Below are 22,189 nucleotides of genomic sequence, written 5' to 3' on the forward strand. Positions count from 1 at the left end.
AGCTGACTAGGCAGTATCTAGATGCAATAGAACATATCCCTTGGTACAGCATCCTTTGGTAGAAGCACTTGCCACTAGGAAGCTGGACCTTTAATCCAGTGGAGCCTAAATTTGTGGAGATGAGAAGCAAAATTTCTACAAATGGGTCACTGGAAGTAATGATGAAAGGGACCAACCCTCAGCATTGAGGGAGCCCTGGCATAAAAGTAGCACATGGTTGAAGCAAGACTGTCTGGGGGAAGTGAGTTAGAACCTGCACAGAATCATCCATCATTCAGCCACATTCAGCCATAGCTGAAATCAGGGGTAAGACAGGCAGAATATGAGTTGGGCACCAGAGATACCTGCTGTATCTCAAATTAAATTTTATCATGGATTGGCACCAATCCACAGACCAGACTGAGAACTTTGAAGTGACTCAATGCCCATCTCATCATTAATTTCCTAGCATTTTTTTTTTCTAGAAGAAAAGAATCCTCCCTGATATAGTTTTCAGAGGCAGCCAGCTCCGTTGTCATCTTCAAACCCCCAACTCCCCACTTCCCCACCTATCCACACTTGGCTACCCAATTCCAGCGCTAAAGTTAGCCCAGCTTCTTTCTAACTAAGTTATTATGATGAAGTGAGGAAGTAAAGAGAGGATTCATGCTAAGGATTTGAAAGAAATGAAGACATTAGAAACTTACCATTTTTAGGGCCAACTTTGAGTGAAAATAGTGAATTAGGCAAGTTTTGACCTTTCAGCATTCTCTACCTCTTTTTTTAATCACAGCTAAGACCACCAGACTTGTCACCTTATAAAAATTGAGCTATAACTAATTCGTACCAGAGGTCTAGAGTCTTATATATTACAATCCCAGGGGAATTATTTTTTTCCAGGAATTGTTTAGTAAACTCTCCTTTGTTATGTGGAATTTTCTACCTGGTTAATTTTTGGCCAATACTTTGGATGAAATGTGGTTTTCTAGAATGACACTTATATAAGAAACTTTGCTGGGAAACAGGGGCCTGGGTAAGATGAATTTGGAAATAACTGGAATCTACACTTCACATCACTGATTACATCAGTATTTTTTTCTTCACGGTAGAGAGGTGGAAGAGTAGACTAACCATTCTTCTGGAAGCCTTGAGGCGGTGAGAAGTTAAGAAAGAAGTAAGCTGGCTCTTCTCTCCAAGGGAGCCAACAGAGCTGATGGAATAGTCAACAATCGTGGGAGGGACCTGTGGGGTCTGCATCAGAGGTTGGGAGCTCCTAGGATAGCACTCATGAATGCGGCTGGCAGGGAAATGGAGGAATCTTGGTGCCGTCAGAGATTTTCAACCAGTCTCTAGAGATAGGTTGAGAATCCTTCCCAGCTCTATATTCATCCTATCCCCTGACATGGATCCTCTGCTCCAGGCAGCTCCGCTTCCTTTCCCTGTACTCTCTGAACCTGCTTGTACCTCTCCCATCACCATGACTTCTCTGCTCAGAAGTTTCTTCCACATAAAATATTATTATTCGCCTTCTTCACCAGTTCTCCATGGCAGCTCTGGTAACTCCAGGGTACAAGGCATCTTTCCCTCATCTTGCCTCCTAAAACCTATTGCCTGTACCATTTCTTTGTTTGCCTGTGACTGTACTTGTCTTTTCTCTTTCATTGGTATTTTATTTTCCATGTATTTTAATTGTTCACATGAGTCTTCTTTATGTCCAAACTAAAGCAAAACCTCAGTGCTCTGCCCATGGTAAGTGCTCAATAAATGTCAGATTAATAGGTTGGAGACTTAGTCTTGGATGACCCCAGTCCCATCATCCCAGCTGCTAGTCTGTGTGGACAGCCAGATCAGAGCAGTCAAATGATCCCCTAGTTTGTGATACAAATACCAGCAACAAAATAACCAAAGTCACACATTCTCCCACAAAGGCATTCTTGCTTCTGTTTCACAAAGACATTTTTAAATTGTCTTATGACTGTCTCCCTTCTACTCATTCTCATAAGTTGAGCTGCTCACGGCTGACTTCTGTGACCCACAACATGCTTCTCCAGAAGTCAATGAATAAAACAAATATAGCAGTGAGAGTCTGGGGTGGGAGGTGCTCCAGTGGCTCTAGAATAGATGACTGAACATCCTAATTTTCAATCAGAAATGAAGGAGCAATGAGACCATTTTCCCTTTGAAACAGGGTTCCTTCCACTAAGGCAGTGTTGCATTTTCATTAGGAAATGTAATGAGATTGGAACACAGGAAATAATTTTAACAAGACCCTTGCAGGGCTGGCAGAGAAGTTCTCCTGGGAGTCTTGGAAGTGACTCTCTGGCAGTGGTCAGGAGCATGGGCTCTGAAGTCAGATGGACTTGAATTTCAAATCCTCTCTCTGCTACCTACTAGTTCTGAGAACATGAGCATATGACTGTGCCACCCTAGAACTCAGCCTCTCATTTGTAGAATGAGGGTAAATAATGGTAGATATCTAATAGGGTTATTGTGAGGATTAAATGAAATATGTTTGTAAAGTCCTTAGCAGTCAGAAAGGATGCAAACAGGAAAAAAAATATGGTACCTTTAGCGAGAGGCATGACTTCCTTGTCAGTGCATGAGGCTGTGGATAGGATAAATCCAATGTTTTTCCCATTGCCTCATGACATCATTGTTAAGTAGCATGCAATTACTATAAAACAATTTAAAAGAAGATGTATTAGGATTTAGGCTAAGTAACCTCAAAATACAGTGACTCAGATAAAGCAGGAGTATATTTCTCTCTGATGTCACATTCAGAGATAGAAGGTGGTTCAGAGCAGGTAAGTCACTATATTCCATAAAGTCATTCAATAATCCAGGTTCTTTCCATCTTGTTGCTCTGGCACTCTCCAGGATGTTACCCCTGCTGAATTGTCAAAGCTGGGTCACTGCCACATTCATGTTTCAGCCTTCAGAAAGGAAGAGACACATTCAGTGTTTGAAGGCCGAGACTCAAAAGACCCATTCTCTAGTCCTGAACTTAGTTCACGTGGCTGGCCACACCTAACTGCAGGGGAGGCTTAGAAATGTAGTCTCAGAGAAGCCATGTGTCCAGCTAATCCCTAGCTAATACTAGAGAAGAAACGGAGAATGGATTTAAGGGATAAGCAGCAGTCTGCCACAAGGTAACTGATGACAAGGAAGATTGGGCAAGGTAGACTAGATAGACAGGTGGTCAGTTCAGCCCAACAAATCCTTATTGACACCTTTCATGTAGCTGGCGCCTGGCTCTATAGGGGATTCAGAGATGACTTAGAGAAAATCTTTGCACTTCAGATACTTACAATCTAAGCAGACTGATGTCCTGTTGGATGTTCAATGTTAGAAAGTCTTCAGGAATAAGTAGAGTTTGTGTGTGGAAGGGACTATGAGGGAACATGCACAGGACAAGGGTTTGCATAAAGGCACTGAAGTAGGGACCTCTCCTGTTGTGGGGACAGTGAGAACTCCTTGACTTATGGTGCTACATGTAGCAAGTGCTTAATCAGCATTTCCTAGAAGATATTAATTAATATGGGTTACGTATGGTAAGGGAGGTTAACTAGACATATTGTGGTGATCAGTCACAGTATATACAAATATCAAATCATTATGTTGTATACCTGAAACTAATATAAAGTTATATGACAATTATACCTCAATTAAAAATTTTATATATGGATTATCCAATGTGTAGATGAACCAGACTTCTTAATGCTTTTTTTTTCTTAATGTTCACCACAATCTTAAGGATAGAGACAAATATCTGTGGGGCCTGAGCTTTGGATCAGACAGATCTAGGTTTGCAATGCTGGCTTTGTCACTTATTTAGCAGTGATGACCCTATAGATAATTTAGCATCTCAGAGCCTTACTTCCTCAACTGTAAAACGAAGGCCTCACATTAAATGATATCTGATCCCTTCTCAGCTAAAACTGTCTGTGATGCTCAGACAGCACTATGATGGGGGAGGGGGAGGGCAGTTGGCAGGACTGAGCCCTTCCTCATGAGCAGTTTTGCCAGGTTTTTCTTGGACCAGGCTGTTATGTTCTTTTTTCTCTTTTTGGCCGCGCCGCACAGCTTGTGGGATTTTAGCTCCCCAACCAGGGATTGAACCTGGGCCCTCAGCAGTGAGAGCACACACTCCTAACCACTGGGCCTCCAGGGAATTCCCTGTTATGTTTATTCTTTATGAGTTACTCCATGAGGCAAAATTCAGCCTTTTGGAAAGGGCACAGTTTACCCTGGGTACCCTTCCATCTCCCTACAGTGGATGCCCCTCCAGGCCTGCCTTTTGTCAGTCTGGGCCCCTCATTCTAACCAGTGCTCTCCTTTACAAGGCTTTCCCCCAACCTCCAAAATTACTCTTCTCATCCACCTCTCTACTAATTCATCTTTTCCTCACTGTCAAACCTTGATTAGCTGAGACAAGGAAAAGGGCTAGTTGTAGTGGTTCACGCTAAGGTATGATATTCTATTTTTTCAAAATGATCCTGTTAATCCTGGAGATTGAATAACTGATGGTAAAAATTCTAAGCACCATGAGTGCTTGGCAGTGGAGCAGGGAGATATATTTGGGCTGAGGGACTATCCTACTGGAAAAAGAGAGACAATGAAGGAGGAGAGAAGGAGAGAGAGAGAGGAAGAAAGGAAAGAAAGAAGAAAAAGGAAGCGAAGGAAGGAAGGAAGGAAGGGAGAAAGAAAGAAGGAAGGAAGGAAAGAAAGAAGGAAGGAAGGAAGGAAAGAAAGAAAGAAAGAAAGAAAGAAAGAAAGAAAGAAAGAAAGAAAGAAAGAAAGAAAGAAAGAAAGAAAGAAAAGAAGAAAAGAAAGAAAGAAAGAGAAAGAAAGAAGGAAGGAAGATATAATATGATAGGTGTATCAGAATGATGAAAAGCATGGGATCTGGAACCAGGCAGCCTGGATTATGTCTCAGCTATGTCACTTACTGTATAACTTTGGGAAAGGTCTCTGTGCCTCACTTTCTTCATCAGTAAAATGAGGGTCATAGTAGAGCCTGCCTCATAGGGTTGTCGTGAGGAGTAAAAGAGCTAATACATACAACATTCTTATACATACAGCATTCATATATATACAGCATTCATAGGACAGTACCTGGCATGGAGTAAATGCTCGATGCAAGTTGGCCATGTTGGTTATAACCCAGTCATTTGGCCAACTTGTTGGTTTACCTCTAAGCTAACATGTAATGGGATTCTGGTGCTTTTCTTTCCTCCAGGTGATATGGAATCCCCCGAGATCCCTCCATCTTCACTGCTTCATCTTTTCATCCTCTCCTTCATCATTGCTTTAATGTTCATAGCCACAATGATAGTCCTAAGAAAACGGCTCTGCCAAACGTTTTATTCTGGAAAAGGTAAGTGAGTTTCATTCATGGTAACCGAGTGGACTGGGTGTCTGCAGTGTGAGGCTCTGCTTGGCCTCACTGGCCTACAGCTTCCCAGCTTCAAACTAAGTCCACTCAAGGCTTATGAATTGCTTTGGGCTTTTCCTGATGATTTTACCCCCAGAAAAAAATGGCTCCAGTCTTCAGTGAGCTGGAATCTTTACACTGAATATTTTTAAAGGAATGTTTTGCTCCTGTGGCCGAAATTGTTTGCTGTGATCTTTGAGCCAAGAAAATGTCATTAGCCTCGTGAAATCAGTGTTATTTTCGCAATACAGATGACTATGTGGTCAGAGTTCACTCGTGGGAAGATGCGAGGATCCTTTATGAGGATTCCTTTAGTTCTCATTCCTCCTTTCTCCATTCTGGGTCTGAGCTGGGCTGAGCCCTCCTCCTCCCCACAAGAATCTGAATCTTCTGGTTGGGTAAGGAAAGGAAAAAAGTATGAGGCCATCTGGGGGTAGGGAAAGCACATGATTGGTGGTGCCCTGAGGTCTTTCAGCAGCTCCCTCCTCAGCCTGTCACATGCTCACCAACCCATTCCTATTCTCTTGTGACAGCTGGGACAGAGCATGCCTGTAGTCTTTGAGCCCATGCCAGAATACCTGCAGGCCTATCTGGTGCTTTCCAAAACTGTTCCTTTGTCAGCACCCAGTGAGCTCCTCCCAAGATCTAAACATGGCCTATAGAAAAGGAAAATGCATCTGGGAATAATTCAGTAGGAATTTGGAATGGTCACTATTTGAGAATTGGGGGGCTTTTAGGTGATTGTTATCCTACATCTACAGTCTAACTTCTATAGTCTCATCTGTCGTGAAATATTGTCATAATTTTTCCTTTGACGTATGTGTGCATTAGCTTGGGTATTAACCACAAAACCCTCTACTGTGGAATCCAGGATCCAAGAACTATTGTCAAAAGAAAGAGGGGGGTTGGGGAGGAAGGAAGAAGGGAAGAAGGGAGGGAGGAAAGGAGGAAAAATGGGGCAGGGAGAGAGAGAGGGGATAGAAGTGGAAGGGAAGGGCAATTCACCATAAAGGAGGAATTACAGGGTCTTGCCCCAAAGAACTTTGACTAAACAGAATCACTTCTGCAAATCTATGACCTCAGAGAGTCATGACAGATGCAGCCATCAGAATCTTACCTTCTGCATTCTTTTATTACCTCCCTCATACGTACCTCTCAGAAACAACTTTATAACCAAGGTTCCAGACCTGGGACCTGAGAGCCCATTAGTCACCTCAGAAATGAGCAGCAGAGTCTTCTGTCCCTACTCTCTTTGGGAAAATGAAATGGAGCCACATTTCTTAAAGATAGAGCAGAAAAAAGAAATCCTCCCCTCATCCCCCATTCCAATCTCAAGAGTAAGTGAAGCTATCAGTAGCTTCAAGCTGGGTGCAAGTCTCAGGCCCCAACTGGAGTGGGAGAGATTTGTTACTAATAAGAGGTAAGTGAATACATTTTCAAATGATTCCTTTTCTGTTTTTAATGAACGAGAGTGAAATCACCGCTGCCTATGTAATAACCCCCATCTCTAACTCTTGTGCTTTGGGATCTGCTTTCTTCCAAGGGAGTACACGTTTACACGTGTGGAAATGCGTCTGCCATGTACGCAAACTCACGTCACAGAAGAAGCTTGAGAAGTTCTGGTACTGTGGATAGAGCTTTAAACCAGTGACAGAAGCTAGGTCTGGACCTGGTGCTCCCACATATTGGCTCTATGATCTTGTACGAATCACTCAACTTCTTTGAGGTGTTTTTTCCATCTGATGCAGGAAGCAATATGAGAATAACATTTTCCAGCTTATTGATTCAACCTCACTGCCACGACTGTGGTTCAACCTGGGCTAGAGCAGAACCCTCCTACTTGTCTCCCTGCACCCACTCCTGCCTCTCAATTTAGCTAGAACAGGCATTTAAATTCTCAAATCTACCATGTCTCCTCTGCTCACACCTCTTCCGTGGCTTCTCACTGCTCACTGGGTGAAATCCCAACAAGCCCCTGGTCATATGACTCACGTCTTGGCTTTGTACCCTCATTTTCCAAGCTCTAGCCGTACAGAATTGTCTCGTCCTCAGAGGTATCTCATTCTTGCAGTTCTGAGTTTTCTCATATAATATTCACTCTTTCTAGAATACTTTCTTTTCTTTGCCCACCTGAGTTGGAGCCATCCTTTGAATCTTAGCTAAGCTGTCACTTCATCAAGCCTTCCCTGATTCTACTCCCACCCCTGACTCTACTCCCTCACGACACCCATTACTTCAAATCCCTTGTTAGATATTTCCACAGCACCTACTTCTCCTTTCAATACACTCAGCACACATTACATACATAGGGCCTGTTTTAATAGCTTGGGCTATAAATGGAATTGCATCCCTTTTAATTTTCCACATCCTCAAGTACCCACCTGCCTACCTCAGCAAGAAGTCCAGTGTCTCCCTCTTACAGTATGTACTTCCCCACCTCCCACAGACTGTCAGGAGGCTTGCTTATCCCCCAGGGTCAGTGCTGCTTCAAAACAGGCAGGAAGGCTACTGGGGAGCTAGGTCAGTTCACCAGAGGGCACTGGTTTTGAGCTGCAGCTGTTTCTACTGCCGTGCAACATCTCTGTTCCCTCTGGGTATCTCTGTCCACCACACAAAGGTACCCTTGCCAGTCCAGATCCCCACACAGACCAGAGTGATGCAGGATGACAACTCTTCTGGCTCCCCTCACACGTTCTGCCATTGCTCCTAAAGCAAGATTCTCATGGGCTGGTGTGGCAGAAGGGGCTTCCTGCCTTAACAGCAGCTGTGCCCAGCCAGCCTCTTCTGCACTCAGCCTTTGTATTGAGCCTGGGACATCAGTCCTAACTGCCTTATCTTGAGTTCCTCTTGGCGACATTGCTGTCCCAAACTTCTAAATCTATCAGAGTCAAATAAACGTGTCCACCCAGAAGGCTCTTTGGCTCCTAAAATTTACCCACCTATGTCTCAGCAACCAGCTCTGCACACCAAGGTGTATAGGGAGGCTGTTGACAGCCCATAAAGGGTTCTGTTTACCATCTCCACTTAAGAGGAACCATTCAGTAGTTTACGGCTCCAGGGTGACTTGCTGGGTTCCAGAAAAGAAGTTGGCCTTCTATTACAAAAACAATGTCAGATTCTGCTTCATCTGCTAATCTTTAAATTTCCTGAGTTCAGGGACTGTGTTTCTCTTATTCATCAGTATATATCCAGTGTCTAAAACATTACCTGGCATATATAGACGTTCAACAAAATTTTAGACATTTAACCTCCCATGTGCAGATATGTATGCTAACCTGCTCTGTACAACGTAGCCATATGTGGTTATTTAAATTAAATAAAAATTCAAGTCCTTGGTCATATTTTAAGTGCTCACATATTGTAGGTGTTCAATAACCACATGTGGCTAGTAGCTACTCTATGGGATAGAGCAGTATTTCCAATTTCTACTGGATTCAATAAATATAATATGATATTTCAATAAATATAATATATTTCAATAAATATCATTGAAAAACAAAACATATTAAAAGAATTTCTATAAAAATTTCTAAATGTTTATACTTGATTTCTAAATCTATCTCATCGTGGACTGTTAACAATCAGTTCACCCACTGGTACCAGCCCACGGACCACATTTTGAGTGGCACTTGCCTAAAAGACTGAGCCAGGACTTTGCAGGGATTTAAACCAAAGGCCAAATATGCTGGCTAATGCTTGCATGAGAACCACAGAGAATGACAGCACTGACCTCAGGCATTAGAGGCCTTCACTCAATCTCCAACATTCAAGGGCAATTTCTATAGGCTAACCATTGGGCTCCTTTCAAATACAAACACTCTTGGAGGAGATTGCAATGTGGGATAGAAGCCCTCTAAGTCCAGGCCAATGTCAGAATGGTTATGAGGGAGTTACAAAGAATCTGATGTACAGAGCAAAAGCAGAATTAGGGATGGATTGAGTTCAGGAACCCAGGCAACTGCAGGACATGGGCATCAAGCCCTGGAAGAAAATCAGAGTGGGAGGGAACGTGTGAAATCAGCGGTTGAGAAAGAGATGAAACCAGGGAAACGGTGGTCAGCAGCATCCCATCATGTGAACTTGTGCTTCTGCCCCAGGAATTACTTTGAACAAGTATGTCATTTATACCTTAGAGTAAATTAATTGATCAGACCTTCTGCTCTGTTTAGGGAAGACAGGAAGGAAGTGGTATTCAAGACTAAAGCAGAACAGGGAGAGATAATTTCAGAGACATTTCCTGGGCTGAATACCCAAATTAGCAGCCCCTCAGCCTCTGAGTACCTGGGGGCCAGAGGCAGACAACAGAATGGGAAGTAAGTGGGGGCCTTCTTTCTTCACAATTTTCTCCTAAGAGTTATGGTTTTACGTCGTATTCAGCCTGAGGTCTAAAACCACGGTGGACATTTGGACTTCTATATGTGGATTTATTTGGATTTACTTTTTGTTCTGCCATTGTTTAGCCTATAAACAGAACTATTTCCTTGTTAATCTTATCCCGTCCCTGGATTTTTTCTTTTTCAGACACAACAAAAAGATCTGTCACCACGGTAAGGAGAGAAGTGGACAGAGCTGTGAGTAATCATGATTTTTCTTTTCTTTTTCACCCCCTTTCCTCTCCCATCGTGAATTAAGAAATAACCTATATTAATGCACCAAGGGCAACTGAATAGTTTAGGCTCGTGCAGAATCTTCCTGTTAGTGGCATTTTTAGCCCGTTTTTCTTGCAACCCTGTGTTGTTCCATACCTTTCTTGGAGAACAAGATGGTGTCTTGTATAGCCACAGAACAACTGTGTAGCCTTTCGTCTGTCTGTATTGCTAAGTACCCCTAGAAAATAAGGCACAGGACATCTGGGCTCACAAAATTAGATGCATGGTTAAATTTAACAGTAAGGAGAAGATATTCAACTGTGGCACAATCAACAGCTGATGTTTTTGCAACAGTTGTTAAGTACACTGTTGGGGGCTGTGTGTCAAGGGCATTGCTGGGGATGTGGAAGTATGTCATGAGGTTGACAGGCATGGAGCTGGACTTTGTGGAAGAGAGAGGATGTGATCTGGAGGTTAGGAGAAGTAGGGTTGCTGAAATCATTCAGGCTCGTTGGATGAAAAGCTTAGACCCTGGGGAAGTGGTGTGTTGGGGACCAACAGGCCTGGGTCTCATTGTAAAATGGGTATTTCTGGCTTTCTTGGGAAAGCTGCCTTTCCCTGTAATCTAGGGATCACATGGTGTGACACACAAGTTTATGAGTCACCAAAATAATGATAGGCAATTCATAGAAATGTCTAAATAACTATGCATCAGCTAGTCAGAATATTCAGAACTGTTCATTTTCGAATTCTGTTGAATATATCCCCAAAATTCCAGAGGCACCAATTGTGAAAATAACCCTAGAAAACCTTCAAATACCAGAGTCTGTGTCTGGCTTATGCATCAGACATGGCAGCTAATAAGCACAAAATAAAACTTAAAAGAATGAAATGAAAAGAGGCTCCTGCACCCTCCCCGTCTCCACCACTTCCCTGAAAGCGATTCTTGAAACTACATCCTGTGACTGTATACTCATCCCTGGGCACAGCACCAGGAAAGAATTGCAGCTTAGGCCGGACTGTACTTGATGTCCTGTTACCCTGAGCTTTTCTGAATCAGCAACAAGATTTTCTTGACTCAGAAGACTTTCAGATCAACACTGGCAGGCCTGATGGAAGCTTTCATTTCTTGAGAAACAAAAATCCTATATTCCTATAAATTGATCTGCTTGGCCTACATGTGAGTTTCCACGGGAGAGGCCCAATATTTGTCTGAATTTCACGAGGTCAGGGTGTTTGTATAAGTGACTCCTTCAATGGCTCAGCATAAGGAAGAAAGCATAGTGGAAGTCCTGAGCACAGAGGTAATAAACTCAGATGCCTACTAGGGCCAGGCAGGTGATGAAATGAGTATACACTGTCTAGTATAACCTGATAGGAAGTGGGGGAGGGATTTAAACAAATTGGAGAGTATATTCCCTGTCAATTTAGCACTAGCCTAACATTGCCTGAGAAGATGGAAATCCAGATTTTTATATAAAAATGACCTAATTACTAAATGCTGGCTGAAAGTATTTCAAATACCAAACAAACTAAATAAACCGTGCCCGTAGGCTAATTGAGCCGGTCAATGACCAGTTTTCAAGCTCTTTCCTAGAGAGAAAATATTGTCAGGAAAGAGCCTAGGATCTGAGTAATGAAGGCAGAAACACCTATTTGAAGAACTGAACACTCAAAGGCTTGCTGCCAGCCTAAATGTCTTTCCTATGGCCTGCCACATGGTCTGAATATTGCACTGTTATAAAGTGACTTCCTTGGATTAACAGTGTATCACAGTCATTTTTAACCAGTACAGCTCCTTATAAACAGAAAAATTCCACACCCTCTTTTAATGGTGTCTGAAATTCAAAATAGAGTAACTATCTTGATCCAAAATCAAGTTAAAGAAATGGGACTAATTCCCTCCTCTCCCTGCCCGGCCCCCCGCCCCTCCACAATTATATATAGTCACAGTCTCTACCTTTTAACCTGGAGGAAGGGAGAGTCAGGGAGGTGAGAGAGTGATGCTTCTCCTCTTTCTCCCTCACCCCTCCTTGGCACTTACCTGAGAATATGTGGTCCAGTGTAAATAAGTCAGGACCACTTGGATATACATCATAGAAGACATACATAGGAATGTACCTGGTACTATTACTTATAATAGCAACAAATTAGAAATAATCAAATATGAATCAATAGGAGAAAAGATGAATAGGAAGACTAGACAGTAATTAAAATGAAAGCACCAAAACTAGATGTATTTTTGAGATGAATAAATCTGAACAATATAATTTGGAGAGGAAAGACAGATACAGAAAGATACAGATAGAAGATTACCAATGACAGAGAGTTTAAAAACATGCAAACAACCCCTAAGTAGTGTTTATGGGAAACAGTCATGTGATATAAAAGTACAAAAATAGCATGGAAGTGATAAACATCACATTTTTTTGTTTGTTTGTTTTGTTTTGTTTTTAATTAATTAATTAATTTATTTATGGCTGTGTTGGGTCTTCGTTTCTGTGCGAGGGCTTTCTCTAGTTGTGGCAAGCGGGGGCCACTCTTCATCGCGGTGCGCAGGCCTCTCACTATTGCGGCCTCTCTTGTTGCGGAGCACAGGCTCCAGATGCGCAGGCTCAGTAATTGTGGCTCACGGGCCCAGTCGCTCCGTGGCATGTGAGATCTTCCCAGACCAGGGCTCGAACCCGTATCCCCTGCATTGGCGGGCAGATTCTCAACCACTGCGCCACCAGGGAAGCCCTGTGCTTCAGTTTTGTCGTCTGTAAATTGAGAAAGTTGGACCAAATCCAGAAGGGCAAACAGGCCTCATGTCAGGTGCAGGGAATGCCTAGAGCAGAGATAAGGATGGTTTGGGAGACTATTTCTAGGTGGAAAGTGTGGCGATTGATGAATGAATAATGTCTGCCTTGGGTGTGGGGTGGGAAAAGTCATGGTTCTTGACAATATATTTTTAAAAAAAAACAATTATGCGTTTATCTGTATTTCCATTCATCTTTGTCATGTACATACATACATGACATTATTTTGTGTTCTACATGTTTCAGTTGCATTCAGAGTTATTTTCAGATTGATCCAAGTCTTTGTAATCATGTTTAGAGCTGCATAAAATGTAGAACTTGACTGATGATCACTAGTGATGAAGTATTAAAGGAACAAAATTACTCATTTTTACTTAGCATAGTGTTTTATGGTTTTGTCAAGACAAATACCAATGTGTTAGATTTTCAGTAGATGCTTTTTAATTTTCTCCCTAAAAAGTTGCTCATCAGTTATTAACTCTTTATTTAGAACAGATTTAATGCTTTGGATAATATCCCCTGGGAAGAAGAGGGAGCCAGACATGGAGATACTGATTTGAGAAATAGGAAGAGGCTAGGTCTGGGGCCCAGTGTTTGGACAGCCAAGAAAACTTGGTACGTGTTGTTGGGGGTGAGGGGTACCTCAGGCTTCTGCAGAGAAACAGAACCACAGAACCACTAGGAGACCAAAAAGTATGAAATCTGTAGGGCAGGCTGGCAGGCTGGGAACTCAGGTAAGAGTTGAAGGTGCAATGTCGAGCCCCAGATCTATAGGTCAGGCCAGCAGGCTGGGGACTCAGGTAGGATTTCTACATTACAGTATTGAGGCAGAATTCCTTCTTCTCTGAGAAACCTCAGTTGTTGCTCTCAAGGTCTTCAACTGTTTGAATGAGGCCCATCCACATTATGGAAGGTAATCTGCTTTATTTAAAGTCGGTGGACGGTAGGGACTTCCCTGGCGGTCCAAGTGGTTAAAGACTTCGCCTTCCAAGGCAGGTGGTGTGGGTTCGGTCCCTAGTCAGGGAGCTAAGATCCCACATGCCTCAGGGCCAAAAAAACCAAAACATAAAAACAGAAACAATATTGCAACAAATTCAATAAAGACCTTAAAAATGGTCCACATCAAAAAAATCTTTAAAAAAAAAAGTCAGTTGACGGTAAATGTTAATCACATCTACAAAACACCTTCACAGCAACATCTAGACTAACATTTCACCAAACAACTGGGCACATTAGTCTAGCCAAATTGACATATAAAATTAACCATCACGGCATCAGGAGTTGAGGGGAACATGTTGCCTGGAATAAGTCAAGTTATCAGACCTCTCAGAGCCTTTAAAAATAGAAGTATGTGGCCATCTATTTTCTGGTCATTGGAGTTGTCCAAATGACCAGGGCTCTGTCTAATACCTGCTCATCCATGTAGCTGTCACCCAGATTTTCATGCAGACGAACTATTTAGGGGTTTTTGTATATTTCAGCAGGATTTTTTTCTCAGCTCACTGCCTCTCAACCTTTCAGCAACAAAAGAACATCTGTGGCATCAGACTCTGCCACTTTATGTATTTTGAAATAAAGAATATCTGAGTAGATCTAGAGGGGGGAAAAAAAACAAACTTGTAGTCAAAAATTACGTGATAAAATCAAACTACAGTTTTTGGAAATTACTTCTCAGTAAAATGAAGAGATTACATGAAATAGATTTGACTTATCTAATATCTTGTTTCCTTACCAACACCCAATGAGAAATTTTAAAGTGTATAGATAGCTTTGGAAAGTCCCCTTGAGTGGAGCCGGCACACTCTGTGAGGTCCGATTCCCCCCACACTGTTTTCATCATCATGCCAGTCTCCTGTCTCTAGACTAGATCCAAACTCCTTTGCATGGATTTTCAGGGCATCCTTCTCCCTCTCCTGTTCCCATGCCAAGCTCATTCCTACCTCTGTGCCTTTGCTCATGTTGTATCTTCTGCCTGGAATGCCCTCCGCATTCCTTCTTGCGGACCCAAATTCAAACTTCTTGCAGGATCTATCTTAATATAGAATAATAATTAGCATTATTATTGTTATAATGCCAGACCACTGTTCTAAACACTTTAGAGGTACTAACATTTAATCCTCACAGTAGCCCTATGAGGTATATACTTCCCCCCGCCGTCTCCAGTCTTAGAGATGAGGAGATACTTGTGCAAGGCCATATGGCTAGTAAATACAAGGTCCAGTAAATGGACCCGTGTATCCCAGTCCAGAGCCCACGCCTATACACTACACTGTACTCCCTTTCTTAATCTGTAAGACTCTCTCCCCCAACTCACCCATCTTTCTTTTTCCCTCTGCATTGTACACACAGTCTATACTACTCTTTTTTTTTTTTTTTTGGCTGTGTTGGGTCTTCGTTTTCTGTGCAAGGGCTTTCTCTAGTTGTGGCAAACGGGGGCCACTCTTCATCGCGGTGTGCAGGCCTCTCACTATTGCGGCCTCTCTTGTTGCGGAGCACAGGCTCCAGACGCGCAGGCTCAGTAGTTGTGGCTCATGGGCCTAGCTGCTCCGTGGCACGTGGGATCTTCCCAGACCAGGGCCCGAACCCGTGTCCCCTGCATTGGCAGGCAGATTCTCAACCATTGCGCCACCAGGGAAGCCCTATACTACTCTTAAGCACATGGTCACAGCATTATTTTCTGGCTGCTTCCAAGTGTACATATTTTATGTCTACTTAGTCAATGCAATGAAGTGAGATATTACTGTTAATGAAACTATTGGGTATTTGGTGTTTGTTTTATTGTCCATTTGTCGGTACTTCTTTTAGTTTATTCTGTGATAAATGTAAAGAAGGTGACTGATTTTGACCAAATTTGGCTCACTACTAAAAACTCCTGTTTTAGCTGAGTTTGCCAGCTCAAAAAAGAATAACTTATCATCATTTCTAGAACATTTGTAGTACTTTTAGTAGGCACCTATTAATGAGAATCAACCACAGTTAACACTCTACTATCCACTGGTATGTATCAACAAAAAAAAGGTAGGTAAACTATAGCCAGGGGGTCAAATCCCCTCTTGTTTTTATAAACAAAATTTTTATTGAATTTTTATTGAAACTTAACCATGCTCATTGTTTTCATATTGTCACCACCCCCCCAAATTTCACACCCCTTCCTCTGCTTCTGATGGCAGAGTTGAGTAATTGCCACAGAGACTGTATAGCCCATAAAGTTTAAATTTTTTATAATCTGGCCCTTTACAGAAAAAGTTTGCTGACCCCTGACCTAGAGGCTCTTCCAGGCTTTGCACCTCCTCCCACCTCGATGTACTTTTTCCTGTACTAAGCGACCTAAGGCCACCTCCACTCTTACCTCAGCTTCATGAAGTCTGAAGACAGAGCCCACCGGGAAGTGCTTAGGCCCAGCCAACTCGGGGCTGTCACTCTCCCACACGCATTCTCTGTCACCCCAGGTCTGCCTCACCCCCAAAACCACCCCTGTGGGGACAGTGTTAGGTTCCAGGCTTTCCAGGAGCCATCCTGGGTCCTCACGTTCTTACTCAGCATCACCTCGGGAGATGAAGTCTTGGGACTTGCTCTGAGCATGTCCTTTGGACATACTTCATTTTTTAAATTTTAATTTTAATCTATTTTTATTTAAGTATAGTTGATTTATATTATTGTGTTAGTTTCAGTTGTACAGCAAAGTGATTCAGTAATACAGATATATATACTTTTTCAGATTCTTTTCCATTATAGGTTATTACAAGATATTGAATATAGTTCCCTGTGCTATACAGTAAATCCTTGTTGTTTATCTATTTTATACATAGTAGTGTGTATCTGTTAATCCTGTACTCCTAATTTATCCCTCCCTCCTGCCCCTTTGGTAACCATAAGTTTGTTTTCTATGTCTGTGAGTCTGTTTCTGTTTTGTAAATAAGTTCTTTTGTATTATTCTTTTTAGATTCCACATATAAGTGATATAATATGATATTTGTCTTTGTCTGACTTACTTCACTAAGTAAAGTAATCTCTAGGTCCATCCATGTTGCTGCAAATGACAATATTTCATTCTTTTTATGGCTGAGTAATAGTCCATTGTGTGTGTGTGTGTATATATATACATACATCCACATATACCACATCTTTTTAATCCATTCATCTATTGATGGACACTTAGGTTGCTTCCATGTCTTGGCTATTGCAAATAGTGTTGCTGTGAACATTGGGGTGCATGTTGCACATACTTCTGGCAAGACTTTTATCTCTTGCTCTTGTGTACATACTAGGATTGCACTTCTCTGCGATTGATTAGTAGTTAAGTGTGGTCATGTGACTTGCTTTGGTCAACTAAATGTAAGCAAAAGTGATCTTTTTTACTTTGGGGTAGAAGATATAATAGGTAGTGTGTGCCTTGCCATATTTTCTTTTTCCATCTACAACATTCAAGGTAGTGATTGCTATATCAGCCTGGGTTTCTGAGTAACTACAAATAACAGGGCCCCCTGCTGACCCTCAGTGGACATGGAGCGTGAGGAAGAATAAATCTTTGTTTATTATATTGAGATTTAAGAGTTGTTTGTTCCTGCAGCATAATTTAGTCTATCCTGACTGATACAACAGGGAAACAATAGACCATATGTTACCATTTAACATCCTATTTCTGAGAAATAATAATACGGAAAAATGCTTTCTATATTAAAAAAAAAGTAAGGTATAAAAATATACTCACCGTATAATTAATGCTCTATTTTAAAAATGTTTTAAATATACCCACCACACCCCCTTTCTCCCAAAAAGGTTAAGTAAAAACATTAAAATGTCCATGATCATTGTCTTTATGTTCTGGAAACTTGTATTGTTTTCTTCTTTTATGTTTCCTGAATTTTCTTTGTACTTTAATACATTTTTAAATATCCCAGTATCACTTTTTAGTACCCAGGGGTGCCTGTTAGATAAAGAAAGATGCTTTCTGAAGCCCTTTTAACCATCCGGCACTCACCTCTCTATATCTCAGTAGTCACATGCGTTATGTAGGGCTGTTCACTGGGTCCTCATCAACTTGAGGGAGAGAAATGCTATACCCCCCTTTCAGGGACACACACCAATGTCTTTGTTTCCTTTCGGAGATTCTTTGCCCAGCCAAGCTAGAAGGGATGGATACATGCTCCAAGAATGTAAGAGATGAGGTGATTTGCACAAGGTCATCTTATAACTCAGTGATGGAACTGGAGTCAGAGTTCAGGCTTCCTGAGTCCTCGTCTGTAGCACACTGCCCTTTCCATTTGTGGAAGTTCTTCTTGCCGCTAACTTTACTCACTTGTGATGCTGCTCAGGCCCATGGCTTCTTGCTATTATGCAGGCAACCAAACTGTCAAGCAGTATAACTTGAGGAGTGGATTCTGATACCATAGATATGTATCATGCTTCCTTTAAAAAGAAAAAAAAAAAGAGTTATTCTAGTCATCAAACCATGCTTTCTTAGAGCTTCCAGACCATGTAGCCTGACTTCTCCACTTTAGAGATGGTGAGACTGGGGCTAAGGGATGTTAAGTGACTTTCTTGATGAAATAATAACAAAAAATAAATAAATAAAAGATCTTGTGATCCCCAGTATAACACTATTTATTTATTCATTCATTCGTTCACTCTAAAACATGTATTGTGTCTGCTATTTGAAAGACTCTGTGTCAGGTAGGCCATGTGAGAATTATAAGGATGAATTAAGCACATGAGTCATCCAAGAGTCTTACAATGAAGTATTGGAGATGAGGTACTCAAAAAACTGTTCTCATTGCCATAGTTTGGGTTAAAATTAAAATAAAAGAGGCCAGCTTTCTATATACCCCCTAGTAATTGATCCCATCTCTACATTTTGTTTTATTTTGTTTTTTTACTTGAGTCTCTTGTCTTCCCCCTAAGAACTTCCACCTGAGAACTGACCACAACCTTGGCATTCCGTCATGGCACCATGGATGTGTCTCCTTTCCCCCTTCCTACTCCAGTGGTTCCCAATCTTTTTTTATAAGCCTTTAAAAAGGAGATATTAGAAAGAAAACCTATATATACTGAGTAGGAAAAGTTTGAGTCATCTTCCTATGTTCCTCCTTTACTCTCACACTACTATCACACTCAAACACATCTGACACCAGATGTGTGGAGGTTTTCCCCACACCAAGCAATTCTCTGCCTCACCAGGCGAGTGTCCTACAATTTAACTTAATTCTGACACTATCTACCTGGCGATAGCTTGAGATCCCACAGGTTAAGGGCTCTGTCCCACAAGACTGCTCCCACCCTACTTCAGATGCCAATCATGAATTCAGGTTGTCACCTGTACTTCTGACCAATCAGCTATAAATCTGAGATTCTCACGGCCTTCTCCTTGGGTTCAACTAATTTGCTAGAGCCGTTCACAGAGCTCAGGAAAATAGTTTACTTAGGTTTACCAGTTCATTACAAAAGGATATGATAAAGCATACAGATGAACATCCAGGTGGAAGAAATGTGTAGGGCAAAGTACTTGGGAAGGGGCACACACGGCTTCCATGCTCTCTGCATGTGCCACTCTCCCAGCCCCTCCACATGTTCACCAATCCAGAAACTCTTCAAAACCCTTCCTCTGGGGATTTTTAATGGCATGATGAATCATTAACTCCATTTTTAGCCCCTCTGCCCTCTCTGCAGAATAGGGGGTGGGGCTGAAAATTCCAAACTTCTAATTATGGCTTAGTCTTTGTGGTGACCAGCACCCATCCAGCAGCCCACCAAGAGTCACCTCACTAGACCAAAAGACACTGCTACCACCCAGGAAAGTCCAAGGGATTTAGGAGCTCTGTGTCAGGAACCAGGACCAAATATTAGAAGAAAAGATGCTCTTAGTGCTCTTATCACTTAGGAAATTACAAAGGTTTTAGGAACTCTGTGCCAGGAATCGGGGGCAGAGACCAATATATATATTTTCTATTATCTCACAAAAGTAGATTAAAACAGTGGTAGAATTGGGGTAGAGGATATAAAGACCCTTCCATAGGTCCCTGCAAAGACTTCTAAGGTACCTCGTGCTTCTTGGAACATATTTGGAAAATCATGTAGTAGAAGTGATCTTCTATGATCACTTTATTCTGAAGCCCACCTTATTTATCTAGCCACAGAATCCCCAGAAATGCCCACCCCACATCATGCTTCCTTTCCACACAGAGCACAGCTGTCCCAGGGAGGGAGGAGGGGCTGGAGGCATCAGGAGTAGCCTCACTCACCGGTGCTCATAGATTTTTAATGGTGTGAGAAGTCTCTATGTTTTTTATGGTTCTCTATGGCTTTCAAGAGGTACACATAATGCACAAAAGTTCAGAGACAGGGGGAAAAATACCACTTTAGGCTGGGGATAATCAGGGAGGAGGAAAGGTTTCATGGAGGAGGTGACATTTGAGCCAGGCAGAAACAGAAATAGCAGACTATTCTAGATAGAGGGGACATGGGAGGGAAGGCAGAGAGACCAGAAGACATGAGGCATCTGAAGGAAAAGGCATGTGATCCTCATTTGGCAAGAGCCAGGTGTAGGGGCTTCCCTGGTGGTGCAGTGGTTGAGAATCTGCCTGCCAATGCAGGGGACACAGGTTCGAGCCCTGGTCTGGGAAGATCCCACGTGCCACGGAGCAGCTAGGCCCGTGAGCCACAATTACTGAGCCTGCGCGTCTGGAGCCTGTGCTCCGCAGCAAGGGAGGCCGCGATAGTGAGAGGCCCGCGCACCGCGATGAAGAGTGGCCCCCACTTGCCGCAACTAGAGAAAGCCCTCGCACAGAAACGAAGACCCAACACAGCCATAAATAAATAAATAGATAGATAGATAGATAGATAGATAGATAGATAGATAGATAGATAGATAGATAGAGCCAGGTGTGGGATAAGGGGAAAGATTGTTGGGGGCCATATCGTGAGCCATGAATTCTGGGCAAAGGAGATTAGATTTTACTCACCGGGCGTGGGTGCCTTGGTCAGGTCTCAGCAGGAGACAGAGGGCACATACAGGGGGGGTAATTGAGGCAAGTTTACAAGTTTTTACCTTTACAAAGACATGAGCAGGATGAGGGGAAACCAGTGAGGGATACTGGGCATCCTGAGACTAGCAAGAGCAGGCACCAATGACTGAGCCTCAGCCTGAAGGGGAAAGGGGAGGGAGCAGTTACCAGAACACTGGTGAGAACAGCAATGGGAAAGGGCTGCCCACTGGAGCTGTGGGCTTTAACGGAGGAATAAAACTGACCTGCAAACTGTCCAGAAGGTGGCTGAGGAAGAGATACTCCAACCTCACCCTCCTATCCCCGATGCAATCTCCTTTCTCCCCTGAACTGAGGGAATGGAAACCAGAGGGAAGAAAGGCCAGTGATGCAATCCTGGAGTATGAACAGGACAGAGCAGGGTGGAGAGAGCATCTGCAGGAACAAACAGAAATATCTGGCACAATCGGAATTCTAAAAGGTCTGAATAGGGAAGCCCCAAGAACTTTGCTCCAGTATTGCTGAGCTGACTACAGCCCAGAGTACGGAAGAGAGAAGCCTCTTGCCACAGGTCTGGAGAGAAAGGCTGAAGATTTAGACTAGGGCAATGGTCGAGGGGGTGGAAAGAAAGATTTAAGCCATGCTGCCTTTTGAGCGTTTTTTTCTAACTCCAGTTTTCTCACTCCAATCTGATTTTGAGAGGTTATGTATTTTCTGGTCAGAAAAACGATTTTCCTATTTGTGGACTTTTCTCCCCAGATCTGAATCTGTGGCCTGATGAGCTGGAGTGACCTGATGGGACATCCTCAAGAAACTTCTAGACTCTGAACAAGAATCCCTTGGCCTGCAGAGCTTGTTGTGTGCACTTTTCAAATGCCTTTGTGTGAGCCAGCACTTTAATCTGGAGACTGCAGCAAGACTAGGCAGCACCTGCCAAGGTGTACTTATGGAAGTCAGGCAGCCACCTCTCCACTGATCCGGGCTCTCACTCCTGCAGCCCGTGGCTCCAAGCACACACTACTGCAGTTTAGAAAAAGACCACACTGGATGCTGCACCCCAGTGAGTGTCCTCAGGCTCTTTGTTGCTTCTGGACGGGAAACAAAAGGAATTATTTCCCCCTAAGTTTCCAAAGTGATTTCCAGAAGCAGAGACCAGTGGAAATTTCCAGTTACAGAAGTGGACAGATTGCCAGTAGAGTTACTTTTATCTGTAGTTTCCTCTGGATAGTGGACAAGCCTATTGAGCTGGCGAGCTCACAGACAGGGCTTTATACAAAGTCAAGCCATAATTGACATGTTTTATGGCTTACAGGAATCTTGAAAGCATCTGAGTTGTTCTAATGAAGTATTTAAGCATTTAAGTACACAGAGTGGTCAACTACAAATTGTGGAAAAAAGCCATTGAGTATT

General features: G+C 42.6%; 1 protein-coding gene across 1 annotated transcript in view; it reads left to right on the forward strand.

Annotated features, from left to right (window-relative positions):
- PDCD1LG2 (programmed cell death 1 ligand 2) overlaps nt 1–21,619 on the forward strand; it is a 57,032-nt gene extending 35,413 nt beyond the window's left edge. The window contains exons 6-8 of the mRNA XM_068553986.1: nt 5,219–5,356; nt 9,935–9,984; nt 21,539–21,619. Coding sequence (XP_068410087.1) covers nt 5,219–5,356; nt 9,935–9,984; nt 21,539–21,544 — 194 coding nt within the window. The 3' untranslated portion in view covers nt 21,545–21,619. The remainder of the gene's footprint in view (nt 1–5,218; nt 5,357–9,934; nt 9,985–21,538) is intronic.
- The last annotated feature ends 570 nt before the right edge of the window (nt 21,620–22,189 follow it).

The sequence above is a fragment of the Eschrichtius robustus genome, chromosome 10 (genome assembly GCF_028021215.1).
Source record: "Eschrichtius robustus isolate mEscRob2 chromosome 10, mEscRob2.pri, whole genome shotgun sequence".
Taxonomy (NCBI): Eukaryota; Metazoa; Chordata; class Mammalia; order Artiodactyla; family Eschrichtiidae; genus Eschrichtius; species Eschrichtius robustus.